General features: G+C 41.6%; 1 protein-coding gene across 2 annotated transcripts in view; it reads right to left on the reverse strand.

Moving 5' to 3' along the window:
• The window catches only part of rxraa (retinoid X receptor, alpha a), a 107469-nt gene that overhangs the window by 41981 nt on the left and 41986 nt on the right, over positions 1-23502 (reverse strand). For both annotated transcript variants that reach the window (XM_083929801.1, XM_083929800.1), the window contains exon 3: positions 3180-3415. In XM_083929801.1, the coding sequence (XP_083785927.1) occupies positions 3180-3415 (236 nt within the window). The remainder of the gene's footprint in view (positions 1-3179; positions 3416-23502) is intronic.

A 23502-nucleotide genomic window follows, 5' to 3' on the forward strand; every position in this document is an offset into this window, starting at 1 on the left:
CACACTTACTTAATAACTTGCTCTGGTTTGTACCCTAATTGTTGAATGTAGTCCTTTTGGACAAAAGCGTCAGCTTAATGAAATGCAATGTAATGTAATGTAATACCCATCATTTATACATATTTACATGTTAAATTTTTACACTCAAAAAGTTCATAGGATCCATTAATGTCCCGTGGGTTTCATTCAAATGAGACAGACTGAGACAGACAATCAACTGTAATGTTTGATACCTAAACACCAACCTGCATACAAAGTATGCTGTTCCGGGACAGAAACAGCAGCCCAGATGAAAGTGTTGGAATTAAAAAGTGTAGAAGAATCTGGGGGAGAGTGGTGGGGAGGGAGAAGGGGGAAGGGAAGCTTTCTAGCAATGAAAGATTCTGGCTGCTTTCTGAAAGTGCCCTTAATCCCGCCTTAACTCCGTTACATGTGGGATACTTCGCCGATAAGCCCAACAATAGCAGAGAGAGCCCGTCCCAAATAGCATCACATTGCCGACACACTTAAACACACATTATTCACAAACACAAAAAAGGGCAGCTACTGCATTTTGAGGGAAAACAATTTCAATTTTAGATATGGCTCTAGACGGAAAATGGGCCACTACAGGCTTTGATGTTTTAATTGTGTGTGTGTGTGTGGAAGTGTGTGTGTGTTTTCTAATACAAATGAAACTGAGGCTTATTGATGGAACATAAAACGATGAAGACAGAGAGAAAGGGACAGGAAATGGAGATGGTGTGAAAGAGACAAGGAATAAGAAAACAACAAAGGGAGAGAAGGGGATAGCCAGAGAGATGAAGAATGAAGGGATAGCAGAATATGGCGGGAGAGAGTGACAAAGTAGGCCTCAGATATAGAAGAAAGACTGACAGAGCAAAGTGCTGTGAAATCCCAGTTGAATAGGCCTTGATTAACTGTGGCATATAGGGTCAAAGCAAGGCCTCAGTCTGCAGGGGACTGGCTTAGAAAAATGATGTGTGTGTGTGTGTGTGTGTGTGCGTGTGTGTGTGTGTGTGTGTGAGTGTGTGTGAGTGCACGCAACTATAAGCGACAGTAATTTGCACTTCTGATACATGTGAATACAGTTTGAAAGACATGATACTCAACCATTTGTCTGGTTAGTTTATAGGGCAGCTGTATTTCTGTGAATACACAGTCAACCCTCATAAATCCATGGTAGAGGCTGCTGAACATGAAGCTTTCTGCTTTCTGAAAGTAGCTTGTAATTTCTGATGGCAATTTTCCACTGAATGCTACCGACTCGACTCAACGCTCGTGCTTTTTCACTACTGCGGGTACCTGCTTTAAGATGTGGCTTTTCGGGGCTAGGGCTGACTGGTAGCACTGCCTAGCCTATTTCAGACTTTTAAACATCAGAAAAGTACTTCCCATTTCACGGAAACCCCAGAGTGAACTATGTGTTACAGGTGGTACTTTCATACTGTCGGTGTTGTCTAGCAAAAGGTAGAGGTGATGGCACGGCTAGACGATAACCTTATTTTTATTTTCATAAAATTCAAGCTACCCATATTAACAAATATGTAGAATATGGCGCAATGTCTGCTGTTGCTATTTAGAAGATAGCAAGCTTAAGGAGCAGCTGTAAAACAGTGGATAAACGCATTTATTTTCCTATGAAATCTTTACAATAAAAGTCCCCCATTGCATTGTTATTTAAAAGCTTTCATTACGAAGCAGTTAAATCAGGAAATGTTAGGTTTTAATCAGCAGAAACTTAACGTGATTCATCATTCAATTCAATATGATTTAGAGGTTCAAAATATAACATAGGTTATCTCGAGACACTTTTTGTATAGAATAGGTCTAGACCACGCTCTACGATTTATTTTTATTTATTCATGAATTATTACATACGATCCGGATATGCACAGCAACCACATGAGTTGAATCTCACAGCACATGCTAAACTCCACTTTAGTATCGGTTCAGCTTGCTTGGAACCTCAACACAAAACAGTACCAGATACAGTACTATCCACAAGTTTTGCAAATGGTAACCCAAAAAAGAGTGTGTTGTGTCCACTCCAGACGAGCCGTACAGTGCAGTGGAAAAGTGCCACTTTGTACTAAGACTTTGTACCTATTTGATTGTTTATTTAAATGAAATACATTTTGGGAAATACGCTGATTTACTTTCTGGCCGAGGGATTAAATGAGAAGATTGAAACCGCTGTAATGTCCTTTTGGGCATAGATAGTAGACGGGTAGCTTAGCTTGGCACAAAGCATGGGACGGGGAAACAGCTTGCCTGGCTCTGTCTAAACTTTAAAAGCAAAAAAAATCACATCACACAGCACAATTATAGCTTTTTTGATTAACAGGTTATATTGTATTTGATGTAATATGTGTGTATGTATGTTGTCTTGCTGAATCTACAGTAGAATGTTTTTACATATTGTACCCAGTGCCGGGCGATAGATCTATGATCTAGATTTTCCATCCAGATATTTTTTGGTAATTCAATATCGTATATCATTTATATAGAAAGATATAGCAAGATATATATATGACAGACCTTTTTATATCCTTTTGACAATATATATCTTCATATGGCTCCGTCCTAACTGTATGGGATTACATTCAAACAAATCAGATATCAACAACTCAAGTGTCAACAGAACCGAAGAAATTAATTCTAGTTTTTTTCACATTTAGATTTTATACACATTACACACACATACAGATGTGATTCTAGAAATCTGGAATAAAACCCCATTATTCTACATAATGTTATTTCACCAAGGTTGACAAGTCAGCCTAGGTATACAGGAAGACAGACAGCTAACTTCAAATTAACATGGACTATACAAACTACCTAACTTACTGTATCTTATCCAGACACAGTAGCATGATCAAGCTCTCATCTAGCAATCTAACTTGATGAATGAGATCAGATTCATTAACTCTCATCTAGCAATCTAACTTGATGAATGAGATCAGATTCATTAACTCTCATCTAGCAATCTAAATTGATGAATGAGATCAGATTCACTAACTATGGCCCCGCCCAGTGGTTCCAGGTTTGTCCGTGAATTTGCTCATGTGTAAAAAAGTAACCTTGAGGACACATTGCCTGAATATGTAGCTGTAGAAAAATCTTTTCAAAAGTGTGTGTGTTCAAGTGCATATCTGAGAGTCTGTCACGGGCCTCACCTGGGGGCTTACGCTGGGGCCGTAGCCCATGCCGGGCGAGTTCATGGAGTGACCCATGGGGGAGCTGATGACAGAAAAGGGTGAGGTCAGGCCGTTCATGGGCGAGCTCAGCGTGCTGATGGGAGAGTGGAGAGAGCCGGAGGGCCCCATGGACGTCGGGCTAAGCAGAGACGGGTGCATTCCCCGGTGGGATGTGGGTGAGCCCAGGGGCGAGGAGGTCAGCTGGCCCGACGAGTCTAGAATGAAAAAAGAGGATCATTAGAATGACATCTTGATTGGCTGTTGCTGAAACATTTCATGTTATGTGTTTGTTTTCTTTCAATGTAAAACTTGTTGTTCACAGATTTCTTTAAAAGGCCTTTTTCACACTTTAGCTAATTTGAGGGTTTTTTTCCTGTCCAGAATCGCTAACACCAAGAATCCAGCACATCTGGTAAAGTGTGAAAGCAGTTGTTAAGTCTGAGCACGGTCCAGAAAAATGAACAATTCAGCAAAAACACTTGAGATGATTGAATCCAAAGATGGCTCGAGAAAAACAACAAAACCTAAAACGTGAGTCAATAGGCTGATCAATGTCTGTCTTGCCCTCTCATAAAGTGGTTCTATCCCTCAATGAAGAGTTAACCTCATCACAAGTGCTTCCCTTAGGGATCTATGAGGACAGGATGAATATCTATAATGTATGTGGTTGATGAGTAGAGTAGTGGGCCCTGGAGAGTTGAATATAAAATAACAGCTGAGGGGAACTCTGTGGCAAGATTGAAGTCAGAGATATTTCTAAGAATAAGGTCATACGAGCTATGCTCTGTGTCTCCTTCTCCTCCCTCTTAGACTCTTTACCTTGACTGAGCAGGCCATCTTCCCATCAGCTGTCAACACAGAAGATATGGGACAGGCAGGAGCTCTAGCACAGAGGGAGGGTATTGTGGTGTGTCACTGAGAATTTGGTGACAAGGTTGTATGTGCACAGATAACAACTTCCTGCTTCCTGTCTCGTCTTTCAACACCGCCTCTTTTCATTCATGATTGCCTGTCTTGACTTCCATTCGCCTGCTTTCTCTGCCCCTCTGCTACTTCTGTACGATCTGCTCATTATGGAAGAGAGCTCCCTCCGCTTTTGTGCATCCAACTCTGCTGGTTGGTGTTACTTTACTTGACTTTTGATCAATGCAAATTATACATCAGCTAACATATTTTTCTTCTATACCCTGTCCTACTTTGACATTACAAATTTGCTCTCTCTGCAGCAGGGATATAAACAAGTTATAATAAGTTGGGCTTGTCCATCACATTCCCATGTCTCATAAGTGAGCAGGTCCCTCTGTTTACACACGGTGGAATAAAATTGATGGATGGCTCAATTAGATGACAGCAGAGAGTAACGAGTCCAGTTCACAGCAATTTTCCTGGAGTGCTTTGTCTCTGTCCCAGCTGACTTTACAGAATAAATTTTTTGCGCCTGTAAGTTCTTTGTGGTGTGTTTCTGCTGTAAAATTTGAATGCAGGGCAAATAAGGGGAATCTTTGCATCGTGGTCCCCTGCATCAGCAATCCTCAGAGCGGCAAACTTAGCTGGCAAAAACACTTTCTGCACATCCTGCTTGTCTCACAAGCACTTCCTGACAGCACATACACACACACACGGGCCCCATCCTTTTGAAAACAAACACACATCCTTCTTAATAAAGGGCTAACAACAGCTCTGCATCTTGCTGTATTGGTTCCGTGTTTAATCCTCTGTGTGATAGCCCTTGAGCTTCTATTCCTCTGATTACTTTTTTTTGCCTAAAAATGCGGCCACACACAATTCCTGAAAAATAAAATAAATAAATAAAATGCTCTCCCTGAGCCAGCAATTCCCATAACGCTTCGCCAATAGGGTTTTAATTCCGGCAGATAAAGAGAACTGTGGTATTAGGGTTGTCAATCTGCCATTGTAGGTCTCAGCAGGGGGGAGCTCAGCTGACAAGAGTCCCAGCAAGGCCCCACCTCGAGGGGGATGACAGAGAAAAGCTGGGAGGTAGATCAGACTGTTTAAGTCTCTTTCTGTCTCGCTCTCTTTTTTGGAGAAGAGAAACAACCAGAGCAAAAAATAAATGCAAAATCTCCCAGAATCTTATCTGATGTTCTTTTTGCAGATAAACATGAAGCAAACTGTGTGGCTATGTGGTCATATTGTATGTGAATGGTCTTATTTGGGAAAAGCCCCCCAGGAAATATAGATATCTTACAGCAAAATGTGTGTGTGTGTGTGTGTGTGTGTGTGTGTGTGTGTGTGTGTGTGTGTGTGTGTGTGTGTGTGTGTGTGTGTGTGTGTGTGTGTGTGTGTGTGTGTGTGTGTGTGTGTGTGTGTGTATTGTTGTTGGAGTTGCGTTGCCAGTGTAGGATTACCGCAGGATGAAAAGGACTCTACCCTAATCCTCCCTAGAGAGGAGAAGAGATGAGATGAGAAAAGAGGAGAGGAGTTGAGAAAAGAGAAAAGGAGACAAACAAATAGACGATGAGACAAATAAATGGGAGAGGAGAGGAGAGGAGAGGAGAGGAGAGGAGAGGAGAGGAGAGGAGAGGAGAGGAGAGGAGAGGAGGAACTGAAAGACACAATATACAAGGTCAAGAGAAGATAGGACAAATAGAGGAGATGAGAAGAAACAAGGAGAGAAGATGAAAGGACACAACAGCAACCTAAGATAGGACTGGAAAGTTAAGGAAAAGACAAGCAGGACAATGTAACAAAAAAAATAAAGGAAAAATGAGAGGCTGTAGTAGGTTTCCATTCAGTGTAACTGTCACATTGACACTCCTGCCTGTGTTTCTTATGTAGAGGGAGGACATGTGCATGTTTGTATGTAACCCCTTCATTCCACCTGTTGAACTGGAAAATGAAACATGTTTGAACAGTAGTCTTGAGAAAACATGGCGTTAATTAAATAAACATGTTCACAAGATTTAATCAGAATGTGTAAAAAAAAAAGAAAAGAAAAAGGGCAGGGCAGGGCAGGGCAGGAGAGGGGAGTGGAATAAAAATGACTGAAGCATCCAAAAACAAGTGGCAGCTGTCCACAAAAAGGTCGATTCATGTTGAAGTGTTTCTGAGTGTCGGCATTTGTGGCCTCTGCCTGTCGATTGGCCTGGATTGCTGGGCACACAAAAGCACAACTGACAGCTACAAATAAGCAAATTAGGGCCTATCTTCCAGGCAGGCACAGACAGAGATCTCCACTTGTCACTTCTGTACTCAATACAAGCATCTCCTATTTCTAAACAATACTCCCCTCCGTCGCTCTTGCCTTTCTCGCTCTTTTGTTCTGCCGCTGGGTGTGATTACACAGAGGAAATTTGCCAATTTGTGTCCTAGCTGTTGCTGGCTCGTGCATTTAAAATATGATAAATGGATGATTGAGATAAGGAAGAATGCTGAATGATGAGATGAAAGGGGAGCGTTCTTAACTGAAAGATACGGTCTTATGGCGTTCATTCAGATGCTTGCAACAACCTCTGTTTGACATAATTCTGTGACATTTTCTGCTGCGGTTGTTATTAATGGGCGTCCTTTTCAGAAACACAACACCATCTGTCATTTGTTCAGCAGCAAATGTGGAAATACCTGTAATAAGTTGTCACGGTTTGTTCAGAGTGAAAGCAAAAGTGGGCGTCATGATTGCCACAGAAAGATGGGTTTGGATGCATGTTTGAGCGAAATTTACAAGGATCAAGTTTGAAATGTTTTCATGAAGGAGGAGAGGCTTAAATCCACTTCAAGCTTACTTTAAAGAAAACTGGCATAATGGCATACAAAACTGTCATACCAGCACCTTACAGTTCACGTGCAGTCACCCTCTAACCATCAACATTGTTGTCTTTTACCAATAAAGTCTAACATCCCCCAACTTTAACCAAGACGTTTCAGTTGCCTAAACTAAACCACACCTTACAGAGGTGGCAGATAAGAAAACACTCACATGAATCATTTTTGGAACAGACATATGAGTTGTTTTGGGAGGTACGGCAAACAATCTATTTTGCCATTCAGGTATATGGTCTTGTTGAATGAAAAGCTAGTGGAGTGGAAAAGGAGGGTGTTCTGTGGTCTCTATAGTTACACTGAGTAAATGATACTCTTAACTGTAGGCGGGGAACAGCATATCCTGAAGGAACACACAGCAGAGGGTGCACTATTTGTCAGCTTAACACTACCTGTGATGAAAGGAGAGGGCCACTCTAACAGAAACCTACCTGACTTTCCATCTCCTAAATTTTTTAATTCTGCCATTTATTACTACTGTCTAACTTTTGTCAGTTGAGTGAGACACGAGGCTTGACTGGCATAAGCTCTTACATTCAAAACAGTGACTTGGATTTGGCAGAGATGGTTTCTAGCTTATACTATAGTAGTGGCTCCCAATTAAAATCAAACTGCAATGACTACCTTACCAACCTGGTAGTTGACTGACAAATAATTACAGACTATTTTGATTATTGATAGATTGTTAAAGTTGGGGTTTTTTTTGCATAAAAATGGCAGAAAATGCTTTTTTCAGCCTCTAAAAACATGGAGACTTCCTGCTTTTCTCTGTTTTTACATCATATTAAACAAACCAATAGCTTTAGTTTTTGTACTGACAAAGAAAAGACATTTAAAGATACCTTGGACTTTTTTTTCACTATTTTCTGACATGTTATACACCAGGAGTGGGGGACCCATGCTCCTGGAGGGCCGCTGTCCTGCATGTTTTAGGTTTCTCCCTGCTCTAACACACCTGAGTCGAATGATTATTAAACCCCTGACAAGCTTGATAACGAGCAGAGCATTATAATCAGGTGTGTTAGAGCAGGGATAAACCTAAAACAGACCAACCAATTAATCTAGAAAATAATCAGCAGATTAACAGATAAAGAAAAGAAACATTAGTTGCAACCCTATAAGACCCCCTCAAGGATCTTCAAGAAAAAGAAGAGGCCGTGCAATTATTAATCTGTACTTCCGCTCCAAAAATGTATAAAATCATTTTGTAACATATTTTGTATTTCTTAACTCTCATCTGTAAGCTTTTGCATGTTTCATAGCTATATTGCAAACTTTCTCTAGTTTTTCAACTGGTTAATGTAATAGCTATCTGAAATCTAGCCCATGCTTTCTAAGGTCCAGACACTTAGATACAAACTTAAATACTGGATCAATATACCTCTTCAGGACTGAAATTAATCAATCTAGTCGGGAAAAAAGATTAGGAACCACTGCCTTCACACAGCTTCAGTAAAAACTACAAATGACTCAGCCGGCTGCAGAGCTAATACCAATGGTTGCATTCCCCAACGAGCCCATGAGCTTGTGTTGCCTCTGCGAACAGCCAAAGGATGATGCATTATAGATAGAAAGTGGTCCCTACACCCCCCCCCATGATAGTCTGAACCAACTGGAGAGCAGATGAAACCTCAATGTATTTGTCTTTTTCTCACAAGTGGCTCTTGCAGTTTCATATGACTTTCTTGCCAATGTCTCTTTCACCTTACTTCTGGACACCGGCCTGTTTTTGCCTTTCCTTTTCAAAAACACATTTACAATCACAGGCATGTGCCTATGCACAAGCAGACAGATGCTCATTTTTCACTCCACAGCTAACTCTCCTCTATTATTCATCTGCTGGTGCCACGGGGGAGATTTAGAAGAACATGAGTACGTGGGATGCAGCAAAAACAGAAAGGGAGAGCCCATAAATCTCAGTAAATCACATACTTTACGTCCAGTTTTCATTAAATCTCTTCACTCACGATCAGTGGAATTGACTGTCAATAGTCACGTCACAGTGCTTTGGGTAGTGAACGCTCAGAAAGAAAGCAAATAGCTGTGCCAGTTTTAGGTTAATACCCCTATAGCTTCTGTCCAATCCTGCATTCTCCTGAGACTTTGTTAGAGATTTAACTTCAGCACAAACACACAACAACAAAAAAAATATCGAGACTGGATCCATGCAGATCCTTGAGCACACAATGGGTTTTCTATACCACCCTGTTGGCAGTGGGTCAGCGGAGGGATGATGCCATTGCGAGACATCAGCCAGGAAAAAAACGATCATTTCATGGATTGACTTTGGCGTAAATGAAGCAGTCACGATGAGTCATTTGCACATACACCGCAGCACATAAGCAAACTGCGGCTCATCACAGAGAGAGAACTGGATGGATCCGTGGCCTGTCAACAATAAGGCAGCCTCCATTAATTTTTTTTCTTCATCTGTTGATTTTCGGCGACAAGCAGTCTTTTTCTTTCATTCACTGGGACAAAGCACAGTCAGGATAAAAACACTAGTCATTAGCATTTCTCAGGATGAAATCAGAGGAAGAGAAGAGGGGAAAAACATTCAACAAGAGATTCAGTCGGTTGCATTAAAAACCCAGAACTCAAAATAAAACGGGAGTCTGTATAACAGCTTCATTTTCAGAGTTTTTACCGCTGATGTCTATATCACCATGACGACAGCTGGCTGATGTTTTACTCAATGGTCCATGAAGCTCTGTGTGTGTGCGTCGTTCAACAATTAGACCATTACTCAACAGCCTTTTTGTTTCAGCATCACATTTTCTATCCGTGATTTTAATTAAATGTCAACATGCATACACGTGTGTGTGTGTGTGTGTGTGTGTGTGTGAGTGTGTGTGTATGTGTGCTCATTAATCAGGCAACGTCTCCCTACTGTTTTCCACTGTATAAACAGACTAATCTGGTCCCTTCAGTTAAGGTCCAAAGAGTAAATATCCCAGTCTGATGTGTTTACTCTATGGATAGAGGAGAGGTAGTGGGAGTGTGTGTGTGTGTGTGTGTGTGTGTGTGGGGGGGGGGGGGGTGTATGTGTGTGTTTAGGGTGGGTGGGAGGCGATAGACCCAAAACTGGCTGATGACATGTCTTGTAAAACAATGTCCAAGAGATGTTCAATTTGCAATTATATAAAACAGAAAGAAGAAGAGAAAAACAGCTGATCTTCACTTTTTTAAAAGCATTTAACTTTGGCTTGATAGATGACTTAAAGATGAATGAATGATCCGTATTTTTCTTGTTGTTTCAGGACTATTAGATTAATATAAAATTACAATTGAATTAATCTCAGAGGCAGTCCACATTGCCATGGTTTTGGTCCTCATGTGGGTGAAGCATAATTCCTACAGACCTCCATCCAAATCACACACATTTTTTACTTCCCTTAGTTGTGAACTAGATCTACTACAATGTATCCCCCTAAAGTGGCACTGTGCCTACTGGTTTCACTATGGGCTTATAGGATGTCAGTTGGTAGGGATGATGCAATGAATTAATGGCGACATATAAAACAATTACTGTAGCTTGCTTGAAAGCTATGTTTGTCTGTTGAACAGTGAATAGGGGTTTGGGTGGTATTGCTTGTGTTAGCCAGGTGGAGACCGCCTGATTGCGCTTAAACAATCTCTCTACTGGTGGAAATTATGTTCAGTGGTGACTTGATGATCGTTCTTTCTTTTCATATCTATTATATCAGAATATCTTTTTTATTACTATATAAGAACAACATAGAAAGTGCACTTTTTAAAATAAATACACAAACCTGGGACTGATCAGAACAATGCACAAAACATCCAAGGAGAAATGAATAGAAGCATCTGATCAGCACCTCTGAGACTTGGAACTAAGCAAAGGACATCACAGCCTTACTTAATGCACAAAGGATGTTTGGCAACAACAGGGGTTTTGTTCTTGGTTGTTTGTTGCCTGTGGGTCTTTGTGCTTTTGATAATCCTTGCGCAATCAAAGATACACTACAGGAGAAAATACATTATGTTTACAAGTCTTCACCTCCACACCCTTGTTACTTTGAATCATACCTCCTCATTACAGTAAATGAGGCTTGAAGAAGGTGCAAAAAGTCATTGAGTGATGAGGGCGTTTGCTTTAAGAGCAACTTCTGTTAAGACGAGATATAATCAGACAGAGCAGCTGCGACTATAGCTGCACCTGTGACAGCTCAAATCAAAAGTATCCTTTTTCATCTGTCAGCTCAGACCGCTATCTGATGGCATTCACAAACCGACTAAAAAAAGAGAGCAAAAGAATGGTCCTTAATGTGGGATAAGTGCCAGAAAAGACCCAAAACAGGCCACCCATAATTTCACAGTAGGTGGGCCGATAAAAACCATCATTTGATAGTGTTGATACAACCCGATTCTTTTTGCCTGCTGAAACAACTGCCCTCATTAAATACTTAATTCTTCTCCCCCCACCTCCCTTTTACTATTTTCTATCTCTCATGGGCTCCCTTTATTTTCCTCCCATTTAAATTCATCACTCTGATAGCATGAGGATGAAAGCACCAGCAAGCCAGTGCCCTCAGTGACTTTTAAGTGTCTGAAGAGGCCATGGAGCCGCGACTCGCCGTTGCTAGGTGCCAGCTAAGCCACAGATTACTGGCACTATTGCTGGTTGTGCCCCGACTGCCAACACTCTGATCGGCTGATATGGCCTAATTGTTCTCTTTAGCTCAGAGGTGATATGCCATCTCTCCCTGGGAGTTCACAGCCAGCTTGTGAGCAGAGCTGCGCAAGATGAGGCTGTGCAAATGCTGCTTGCAGCATCCTGGAAATACTTTAGAATAAAAAGAAAAAATCCATGTTCTAACTAAATTTAAAGCCATTTTCACATATGAACTCTGGGCAATGTCAGGAGAATCAAGTCTCTCCAGTTACATATTTTTGTTGGCGTCTACTGTAAATCACCGTTCCTCTTCAGCCTTAGGGGTTTGTTTTCTTTCACTATTGGCGAGCATCATGGTGGAAATGCCATGGACGTGCTCACCCGCTCGCTGTGAGTACTCCGCACAATGAGCCAATTCACACATGGGCTCAATCAGAGATCATCAATCTTTGTACTAGGGAGCTGTGAGAAATAAACTGATGTCCGATCCAAGCTATTCTGACATTTGCGTTCTCACATAAAGCTTCGCTAGATAATGTCTAGATAATTTCAGGTTTGCAGTGAATGTGTGAGAGGGGCTTTATACACAAGACTGATCTAAAGGAATGTTTAGAAAATGCAGTTTGGTTAAGCAACTGTAAATAAAAGAAAACAACCTTGTTGATACATTTATATGTATTTGCAGTGTTTCGGTTATGTTTTTTCTCATAACTGCCTCCTATTGTATCTACCTACATTATGTCAATTTAGGCTATGGATAGGCTTTTTGCTAACCTAACCCTAAATGGCCTCAGAGCAGAGTGGTGGTCCCAAGGTCTGCTTTATTTGCACCACAAATATGCACATTTCCCTCACTGCATCTATTGCTACGTTTGAAATCGTCAAGAGGGCAGCAAGTAGAGAGACAGACAAGGCACAAAAAGAGCAATAAGACTACTGAGAAGGAGATGTAATACACAGATGAAGGACAGTCAGCATGGTGAACGCATCACTCTGGCTTTCCTTTCCTCAGCAGCTTACATCAGGAGCAGCAACTGACAATGGCAGTTGATCAAAGACATGGCATGGAGCAATAATTACCACTGCAGCCTGTGGAGCTGCCTTCAGGAGAGGAAGATTACATTTGCAACGGATGCTCTTTGGGTTTCATTCGAGGACTCGTTGCCTTTTCAGCAACATGGCAGCTTAGCAAGTAGCAAGGGGACAGTAAGTTAATAAAATCCAAGATGTTAAAAAACAGGCTTTTTGAATGACCTTAACCAGATGAAGTTAAGATTGATTTTTGAAGTCTGCAGACTGATGATAATGTGAGAGCCTCAACATCTCTCATCGTATCCTTGCAGAACCCCTGCCATTAAGTAAATGGGTTGCCTTTTTCTCTATTATAGATTAAGCTAAAAAAAAAAAAAAAATCAGATATTTGCACTGTTAAGGCTCTCTGAGCTGTCGTATCTGAGACTGCTGTATGAATCCCAGGGAAATGCAAGGCAGTCAGGAAGCCATGATTCATCATGCTTCCTCTTTTGTTGCACCGAGAGATAAAAATCACAACACAGGCCCTTATCTGGCTTGCGCACTGCCAAAACACACTTGAAGGCACACGGCCGAGCATATACACAAACAGAGCGAGAATAACCTGACTGTAAACAATGACTGATTTGCTTCACATTTTAGACTGTAATACTATCATAAATTTGACAATATTTAACCAGGCATGATGATGCATTACCTATTTCAAGTAGTGTCAAGTTTCGTCAAGATCACCTTACTGTACTGAAGTAAAAAGAAACAAATAACAAAAAGTCACATTCAAAAACACTAAAAATAATTTTTTTAAAGATTATATTTGGGCTTTTTATGTCTTTGACGGGAGAGATGATCGTTGATATGACCTGTGGTAGACAGGGATGACATGCACCAAAGGGCCACAGGTCAGAGTCCAAATATTTCCAATGGAACATTTTTAGCTTATTCTAGTAGTATGTTACCATCTAGTGCTCATTTCCTATCATGAATGCTCTGGGGAATTTATGAAATGACGTAATTATGGATCTCTCATCAATAGAAATTGACTTATATCACAAAATCCAATAACCAATGGCATCTAATGGCACTGTTTTAAAAGCATCGTTTTAGCACCGGTATCGAAAAGAACTCAAACGATACCCAACCCTATTAAAGATTAGGTAAATTAGTCTTCTGACATATGAGTCAGACCAGAGACTGGGGCCTCTGCTTGCCCATTTCAATTTTAAAAACAACGAAGGTCAGTCTAACAAAGTTCTTCATCTGAAACTAAAGTGGTTCATGTATGTAGGTTATAGTCAAAATAAAACAATTATGCTTCTATGTAAATTGGGCAAATGGGAAAACAGCCACTGATTTGAAGGAATGGAAGAGAAATGAATCTACAAGGTGCATCTGCCCTAAGTGTCTTGCTATGACTCAGTAGTCATAAAGCCATCAGTCTGTGGAGACTTATTATGCCAATTACTAAAGGAGGAAAAACAAACTGTCCCTTCCCTCCGGTGACATCAGAATGAGGAATTTGCCACTTGATGATTTGCTCAGAGGCAGCAGGTGATGGACGATTTCCATTTGTATTAAGGAAGCCCTGACGCACATCAAAAGTTGTCTACACTGTGTGTTAGTGTGTTTGATCATGTGAAACACCTGGATTTGGCCCTAAGCAGATGTTGGTGACCACGGCGGCCCAAGTGCAACCGCCCCCCACCCCCTTTATTTCCAGCCGCATGCTTGAATTCATTAACTATACTACAAGCCTTTGAGAACCTATTTCTTTCAGTTTTTCCCCTCTGATTATTCTTCTTCTGCGACTTGCTGGTCTGTTTGTAATGAAATCCAAATGGAGATGGTTCTGGCTTCTTGGTCCCCCCGGTTCTCCCTTTGGGCAACAAGCATAAGATTAAGGGGAAAGGGGAGAATGGGATAGGTGGATTAATAGATGAACACCTAAAATGAAAAGAGATTCATAGATAGAGAAGAGAGATTCCAACATGGAGCAGGAGGAAGAGAAAGCGCAAGAAAGTCTCAGAGAAAGCTGGAGACCCTGGGGGCCAGTCAAGGGGATGAGATGGGAAACTATTTGTGTACGTGCTGCAGGAAGGGGCCTCAATACGGGGGGGGGGGGGGGTTGTTGTACGTCCTGCAAGCATGTGAGTGTGTGATTGTCACTGGAGGAGTGTACTTTGGATCGGTGCAACGAATCACAAACAAATAACACAAAATCCTGCAGGGCAGAGGCGCATGATCGGAGGGACACTGTATCCAACATAAATAAACAAAACCATGAAATTTTAGTTGCATTGACTGATGAGGCCCGATCTTACCACCCCCGCCCCCTCATCCGCCCCTTCTGTTGCTCCATTGCACACAGACAGTCGGTCCAGTACACACAAAATCAATTACCTTTTGGCTCATCATCAACAAAATAAGTCACATGGACAACTCAAACAGCTTATGTCTACAGCGTAACCTCTTTCCACTAAATGCTCTGTTTCAAACGCACAACTTTTTTTTTTTTTTTTTACGATTGGAAGGTTTCAAATGACCTCTTTACCAATGCACCACTGCAAAAAAAATATCCATCTTAAGCACGTTTTTGTCTAATATTGTTATTAAGTCTTGTTTTCTTAAACTCCATGTGTCTAATACCAACGTGATTTTTCAAGGAGGGCGCATAAAGAGAGTGAATAAAGCTAATTTTACGGATCTGACAGTTCCAATCAAAATAAAATAATGCCATTACAAGTTCCGAGAGCCCAAGGTGATATATCTAATTTGACTGCTTTACCCAACATTTATTCTTTTTTTTTCAATCTACAATACAAAACCGAGAAAAGGAGCAAAAACTCACACGTGGAATCACAACTGGAAACTGAAAAATATTTAGCATTTTTGTTATCAGGAATAGTCTGTCTCGATTAAACGATAAGTCATCTCCTTGTTTGAGCACTGTTTCCATTACAAATTATCTGCACTAGAATAAAGAAAACAAATGACACTTGATACCCAAAAAATGAAACACATTGATTTGACCTTGGTAAGATTTTTGCGGTGCAGATCTCTGTTACTTCTATCTGCTGTCAGAGATAAATGATCACAACTGACTCAAATTGCCTGAGTCTGCAGAGATGATTTTCAGGAATGAGTTAGATCAAACAACTACATGTCTCTCTGGTGATTTAGCAGCATGGGAAATCCTTAAGATTTTGGAGGCACGCTTTTAAAAAAAACACAAGGGTGGTCAACTATAGAATCGTGAGCATGAGCAGGCCCTTAAGAGGAGTTGGCATCCATTTCTGTCTTTATCTGTCCCTGGTGCTTGTGCTTTCACGTTTCATTTTTCCTATCCAGCCTCTCCTCTGAGCCTGTTTCCTTCAATTTCTCTTCACGTCTTCCCTTCTGCCTCCTCTGCTCATCACAGGGACTCCCTGGAGGAGGAGCATAATCCCAGTTCGGAGCAGCAAGTCTTTCAAGTCCTGGGAAGACACTCTGGCGAGAATGCTGCAAGCTCTCCCTTTCCTCTCTAGATACCTGCCTCAGCTTCCCTTTTCTTGCTGTTTCTATGTTTTTCTACCCCTCCTACCCACTTCTTACTGTGCTTGTTTTTTCACGCATGTTTATGTTCTCCTTCATTATGGAGCCCATTGGTTCTGCCGGGAGAATGACTAACATTATTAGCGTGTGTTTAGACAGCACGGGCACAACACCAACACCTGAGAGTCGATCCATCTCCCGCACTTGGAGCTAAACATCAGCCCTGGCTGATGCTTCGGTCTTTTGTGTGCTCTGGATGTTTCTGAGGAGTGTACTGCAGATCTTCAAAACAACTTAGTTTCACTAGAGCCACAACATTCTGAATCAAGAACACAGGACAAATTCATTTTTTTCAAAGAAGTTTTTGCAATGAGTCTTAGCAACTTGTGCCCATGTGCATCAAAGATCCAACCTCTTATCCGGAAATATTTCTAAAATCACTCCTAGACAGACCTGTGACCATCTTCTAGCCCTAATTAAATACATAGCACTCAAACTCAATACTTAACTTAAATAAAGGTAATGGGGGACCTTGTTTAAAGCAGACCACAACAGAATACAAACTTATAATCAACGGTTCAGCTAGGTTATGCCATTTCTGACAAACATGTAAAAACAATAAGCAATTTCTTAAATTCTAAACTTTCACAACTTTACTTTTGTCTTCTCTCCATGTGTATACACATGTCGACATTTAATAAATTATCTTACAATAAACTGTTGGATAAGTCACATAAATAAACCCACCATCTTAAGCATATCAGAGAATTCCGTGGTTTCCAGTGGTATTTTTTAGAGGAAAAGGTCAAATTAAGTTATCATATATCAGATTTCTGGACGCACCTGAGGACAATGACAGTTCCTATCATGTTTCAAACAAGAAAACACTATTAAAGACTACATCTCCCACATGATATATGGCAGCATATACGTATGTGTACGTATGGAAGAAAAAGTAAAATGTGTGATTCTGTCGACAATTCCGAGCTGCACGTACAAACACAGGCAAAGCTTTCACACTGAAAAGCAACATTAGTCATTTTTCCAGAGTCTCACCACTGAACAATGATCCCTCAGTCCTATCAAAAGGTTGCTTTACTTTTTTCCGATGATGCAATGACGCAACGCACATTTGCTGTGACATTTGTGCTGGGAAAGTCATTTTCTGGAAGGTCCGTTCCCTAGCGATAAAATCCATATTTCTTTTAGCCTGTGCCTCTCATGGCCTGGATGCCCTAGAATTGCGTGTTGGGATTGGCTTCACGACAGAGGCCAAATAAAGTGGGTGTTATGATTGGCATAGGCAGCCATGCTTGAGAGAAACAGGTGTTGTTCATTGGCTCACATCGATGTGCCCATAGCTGTGGAGGCTTGCGATTGGTGGAGGGAAGACACCACCGCTCTGGGGAGGAAGCTGCTGATGCCGGGCATGTTTGTGGGCAAGAGATCGCCAAGGCTGAAGGAGGGGAGCGTGAAGGGGGCGGAGAGGCAAACGCGGAGAACCGACCACCTGGATCATGGGCCTCAAAGGCTGGCCTGACAGAGTCAATCTCAACAACAGTGAACAGAAGACAGCCAGTCTGCTGACTTCCCCCCCTCTTCCATTTTCAATGGCAGCTTTCCAACAAACACACACAGTCCAGCAAAAGTTTCAAAAAGAAGCTTCAGCTCGGGTTTTTCCACTAAGTTAAAGGGGATTTTTTCTTTTACTCTGCCCAGTACAAAGAGAAAGTAGATCAAAAGGGTCAAAAACACCAACAATAGTCAAGAATCAGTATTACGTCTAAAAAGAAAAGCTGTGTGATCAAAGGGAAAGTATAAGGATGCACTCAACAGTAGATACATGGCTTATTTGTGAAATAAGTGAATAATAACTGGTTTAGACCTTTTCAGGTTTTTACAAAGGTTCAAAGAAGGAAGTACATCCTTAAATCAGGGGTTGTTTCTCGAACAGCCCACCACAGACAGACCCAGATCCGGTTTCACTGTCGCCTTTGACCTGCAGTCAGAGCTTCGGAGGTTCTCATTGATGATGGTCCTTGCTTGGTAAGTAGGTTTCGTCTGCAGCGCCCTTTTCTACACTGTAGCAACAACATAAACAGATGTCACGTAGATGATGGCACACGTGTACTCGGGTACGAAACAATATTACTAATGTGAAAGCTGAGCGGCGGGGGGTGTGGAGAAGCAATTGTACCCGGGCACAGAGCAAATCAGTCGTAGCTAATATGAAACTCCCTAAAGAAAACAGTGTAGGCAAACCAAAACTTGTGGGACAACGAAGAGACAGTTCGAGAGAGTTCACAGTGTATTCAAGCTGTTTTATGGCCCACGTGGGCTGTCGCACATTAATCAAACCCTTCTTCTTCCAGCTTCTGTCACCCCCCAGGTCTCTAGACTGAGCCTTTTACATTACAGAGCAAGGCTGACCTCGGCTGACCCAGACACTCTGCCTCAGTCGAGTCAGATGTGGTGCAACAGGAGTTATTTCTTCCCTCAAGTCTTTTTCTTCCTTCTTCCGAATTTTCATCCCTTTTTTTCATGACATTTTTGTCTTTCTGTTACTTGGCATAACTTATTTTTTCTGCCCTCATGACCCTCTATGAGGTCATTCTGCCATGACTAACAGGGGTCCTCAGGGTAAAGAGGGTGTGGGATTCCTCCTATTTTCCTTATTGCCTTCAAGGGTACTGCGTGGGGGGAGAGGAACAAGAGAAAACATCCAAACATCAACAGAAGAGAAAAGGCTCAGCCAAGTCAGCAAACTAATGGGAGGAGGCCACTGACAGATAACTTGCACACAAATACAAAGCTCCTCATTACCACACACATGCTGAAGTGTTTTATTTGGACTCAACCCCAAGTGATAGGCTAGGGCTCAGATTCCTGGCCCGCCAACTCTTTTCAGCTGAGAGGAACTCCGTCCTCTTTCCATGTGCCAGAGCAGAGACGGTGAGGAGGACAGGACTCCCGCGGTCACACGTTGCCTCTGGAGATAAGTCATGGATCTTTCACAAACACACATGCACACTGCTATCCCACCCACGGAGACATGATTAACATGCCAATTAGACCAGGAAGCAGCGGGCCTCAAGGCCTCCCTTTTTAGCCATAAATAGAACTCAAATACATGCAAACACACCGTACAGATACAACGCCATGCATGAAAGCACATTGCGCACAGACATGGATGCATTAACATACAGATCAACTGATTCTTCATTCCAATACACATTTCCATCCACCCACACACAACATACATATTTAGACCTAAATAATAAACTAGATTTGCCTCTGATTTTCTTCCTACAACTAAGTATCTGAAACACATAGCTATGGAGGATGCTACAGAATAGTGCTGAAATAATAAGTCGATTGACAGAAAAGTTATCAGCAACTTTGGAGAATTCTAAAAAAAAAAATTAAAAAAAAAAACATTTCAAGTTCATAGAGCCCAGGGTGATGTTTTTAGACTGCCTGTTTTGTCAGACCAAATGTACAAAACCTGAGGATATTTACCAGTCATTAAAGCAACACTGGTATTGTTTACACCTAGTGAGTCTGTGTTTGTGTATCATCACGGCAAAATGTGGTCCTGGAGACACCTACTGTAGTGGGATCTACCCCAAGGGTGGTTTTGAGTATTTTGCCAATTATTTATATGTCTGTCTGCAGGCAGATATTGTCACCGAAATAGCGTTACAATAGTGCAAGATGCAGTCAAAAAAACATTACAGGTGTGTACTTGAGATCAAAATGAAGGCTGAGTTTGAAGGTGATTCTGATCCAAGTAAGAGTGCTGTAAGTAGAGAGCTAGTAAGTAAGTAAGCCACCTTCCCCCATGTTACGCCCCTGACCTGACCATTGGTGTCATGGTTAGCGTGATCAAAATCGCAAGATGACCTCTAGTTCCCTTTGTAACAGTTCAGAAGGTCCAGTGAACCCAGTGAATGTTTACCATTTTTGTATGATAAATTAATTAAATATTGATTATCAAAATGAACGGTCTCCTTTTGTTTTATTTTACTTTTGTTCAGACACAAATTTCCTCTTAAAAAAAGATTAAACCACAGGTTCAGGGAAATTGCTGTAGCATTTGTTTTTATTTTCTTACATTTTACAAATGAATAAAATTAAAAATAGTCAATAGACTCACTGATTGTAAAAACAACAAGCCACTCAACTATGGAATATCGTACAGAGTGACATGCAGCAGCGTCATCCGAGGGACACACACTGAGATGAACCAATCTGAGCTCTGAAAGCAGCGGCTCGGCCTGACGCTGACTGATAGCTGGCTGTGGATCCTGAGGGGCATCGGGAGTTTAATCACCCATAACCGCAATTACAGACGTACACGTCAGACTCATAAAGCACTGAAACAAGATGAGCGCCTTCCTCCTCTCCCCCCCTCAGCGCACATCAGCCAAATTCCACTAAAGCTGAAGGAGGAGTGAGGGAGCTAAAGGTATAAGCTCAAAGAGAGAGAGAGAGAGATCCCTACCTTGTGTGCTGCATTACTGGGACAATTGCGGTAATTATTGCAATAATTAGTGCTTTTAATACACTTATGAGCAATAAAACGAGTTGTTATGCACTCAATGTGTAGAAGTGTTGCCTTGTTGTCAAAGTGAAGAGGTGTGCCATGTTTCCACTGAAGATATTTAGAGATCTAAGAGCCTTGAAATGCAAGATTCAAAGGACTGATCTTCTGCATCAGTGATTGAACAAAAAGAAAACATTAACATATCAAATACACAAACCCACATACACACATTCATACCTAAAGTGTGTGTGTGGATGTGCATGCGAGCCCACATTCTTAATGATCCCATAAAAGCTCATAGTAGACCGTAAGACAGGCCTTAGGATGGATTAAGATGCAAGCCTTTATCAGTGGGTTCCCACAATCCCCTGTAGAATTGCTCAGCTCTCTGTCTTTCTTTTCTTTTTTGCTCCACTCCCTCTTTCCATTTCCCCTATCCCTCAGGGAGAGTTACTGGGAGAAAAAAAGAGAAGAGAAAGAAAATGATGGAGGATGGTAGAAAAGAAGGAAGACATAGTTGAACAAGTATGCTAATGGCCAGGCCACGAGCAGGAGGTCAACTGTGCTCATTGACAGCGAAGCAGCAAACAGGATCCAAAGTCAACCTTGTGGTCATAACAAGTCAGTGCATTATGGAGGGTGAGATTAGCTAGTGGGTGAAGGGGATAGGCTGCCAGGGGTCACCAGGTCAAGTGGTTGTCATCTGCAGAGGGCTCACAGAATAGCGAGAAAGGCATCACATAATAAAAGAGATTTACTCTTTTTCGACACTGAACGCAGCATGCTAGCAGCAGTTTCAGTTACTTATCAGTTTCTTCATTGGATCTGTTCTGCCATAGAACTGCTGTGTGCTCAGAAATGTTATGACAGCACTCATGGTTAAGTGCACAACCACGTATGGATGTAAGGGTCCCATACTGTAAAAAGTGGGATGTGTATGTCTTTTTTGATTATAAAGCTGGTTGACATAGGTTTTATTTTAGGCTGTTCTCATTCACTTTCACGTATTTATTTTGTGTGTATTCTACATATTAAAAGAAGGGGATGTAGTATAAGACTGCTGATCTCTGCTTAAAGAGGCAGGTTGGGGTGTAGGATGGGTCCCAAAACATAAGACTTTCACCCGGTTGAGCAGGGAAACCATGTCATTTTCTTTCTAATCCTAACCAAGTCATTTTGATGCCTAACCCTGATGGTCGCCTTTTGTTTGCCTAAACTCTACTAGTCCCGTATCAACAGCTATCACTCGATATCACTCGTAAGATATCGAACAAATTTTTGTGCAGAACTTATTTGAAAATATCATACAATCTTGTTAATGAGAATATGTTGGCCTATCGCATGTTTTCAAAGCCCAAGGGGACTTCTTGAAGTTCCAAAATAATTCATCTTTCAATTTATTTATTTTTTGTAAAAGATAAAAACACCAAATCCTCACATTTCAGAAGCTGGAACCAGAAAATGACCAATCAGAAACCGACCCAACAACTGGAAAATGAAAGCTCTGATGCTTAAAACATCCATAGTATCAGATTCAAAAAACACAACAATGGAAAAAAAACATGATCCTGGAGATGCATGTCCAGTCTCTCACCAATATAGGGCCAATTTACACCTTTTCCCCCCTATGATGTTAAAGTGCATTTTAGAGACCAGTTTCAGGGACAACCTCTGAACTCCAGAGTTGACCAGGGGGAGCAACAGGTCACAAGATCACCAGAGCAGTTCCTTCATGAGACAGCGGCTGCACAACGCCACCTCTGTCTCCCACACACAGCCCCTTCGATAAATAAGCCCTCTGCTAGGGGCGATGAAATTATATGGACCTGAACATCAGAGAAAAACATCCCTTGTTCCCTCATCATCCCCACTCACACAAACTTGAGTGTTTTTCTTCACTGTCACCAGCGGAAGCTTTCCCCACATGATTGGCTGCGATTGACCCTTCAGCTGCACAATGGTGCGAGATAAAGAGGGTGAGCTGCCCTGTGTGTGAAAGGTCAGAGTCTCTTTTGGGAGCAGGCGAGCGCACACTGTGTAAACAGGACAGGCAAAAAGGATCAATCACGTAGTCCATATTAACTGGCTTAGTTGGCCGAGGAGTACATCCACAGGAAACATGATTCTTTACTAATCGCATGGAGAAGAAGAGGGAGAAAGGGAGAGGAGGGAGACGGGGAGAAACAGGGAGGGAAACTGGCAGGGAAAAAAGACAAAGAGTGAAAAGGGAAGAAAGGAGGGGAAGAAAGTATGTTTCTATCCATCCATTTTCATGCACATTTCCAATCAATCCCAAAGTGGAACTGCCAGAAATTTAACAAAAAGCCATGATATTGAAAAAGAATTATACTTGGCTGAATTTAAATCACCACCGGCTACACATGGATGAGAAGAGACACATTTATTCATTAAAAAAAGCCATCTTAGGTGGACAGCAGTTACAGTGAATCCGAAATACTACTATTCGATTAACTATAACTATAATTAAAAGGTAGCTGATGGAAGTGCACTCACTCACACTACTTTTTTGCTGACATTTCAGAAATTTATGGCCAACTTAGGGAACATTTTCCGTGGAATACATCAAGAGAAAAAGGCAGAGAGGCAAGTGATCTGGGTAATGCACATTGGCATCAGTCCGGTTTCTTAGGGCCCATCTACACAGAGACGCGTTTTCCTGTAACCGCACAACTTTTGTACCATTCGGCCAACCATCCACACGGTGGCGGCGTTATTGAAGACTGAAAATGGTATCTTCTGAAACCAGGTCCCGGAGCTGG

Source organism: Echiichthys vipera, assembly GCF_963691815.1.
Source record: "Echiichthys vipera genome assembly, chromosome: 16".
Lineage (NCBI taxonomy): Eukaryota > Metazoa > Chordata > Actinopteri > Perciformes > Trachinidae > Echiichthys > Echiichthys vipera.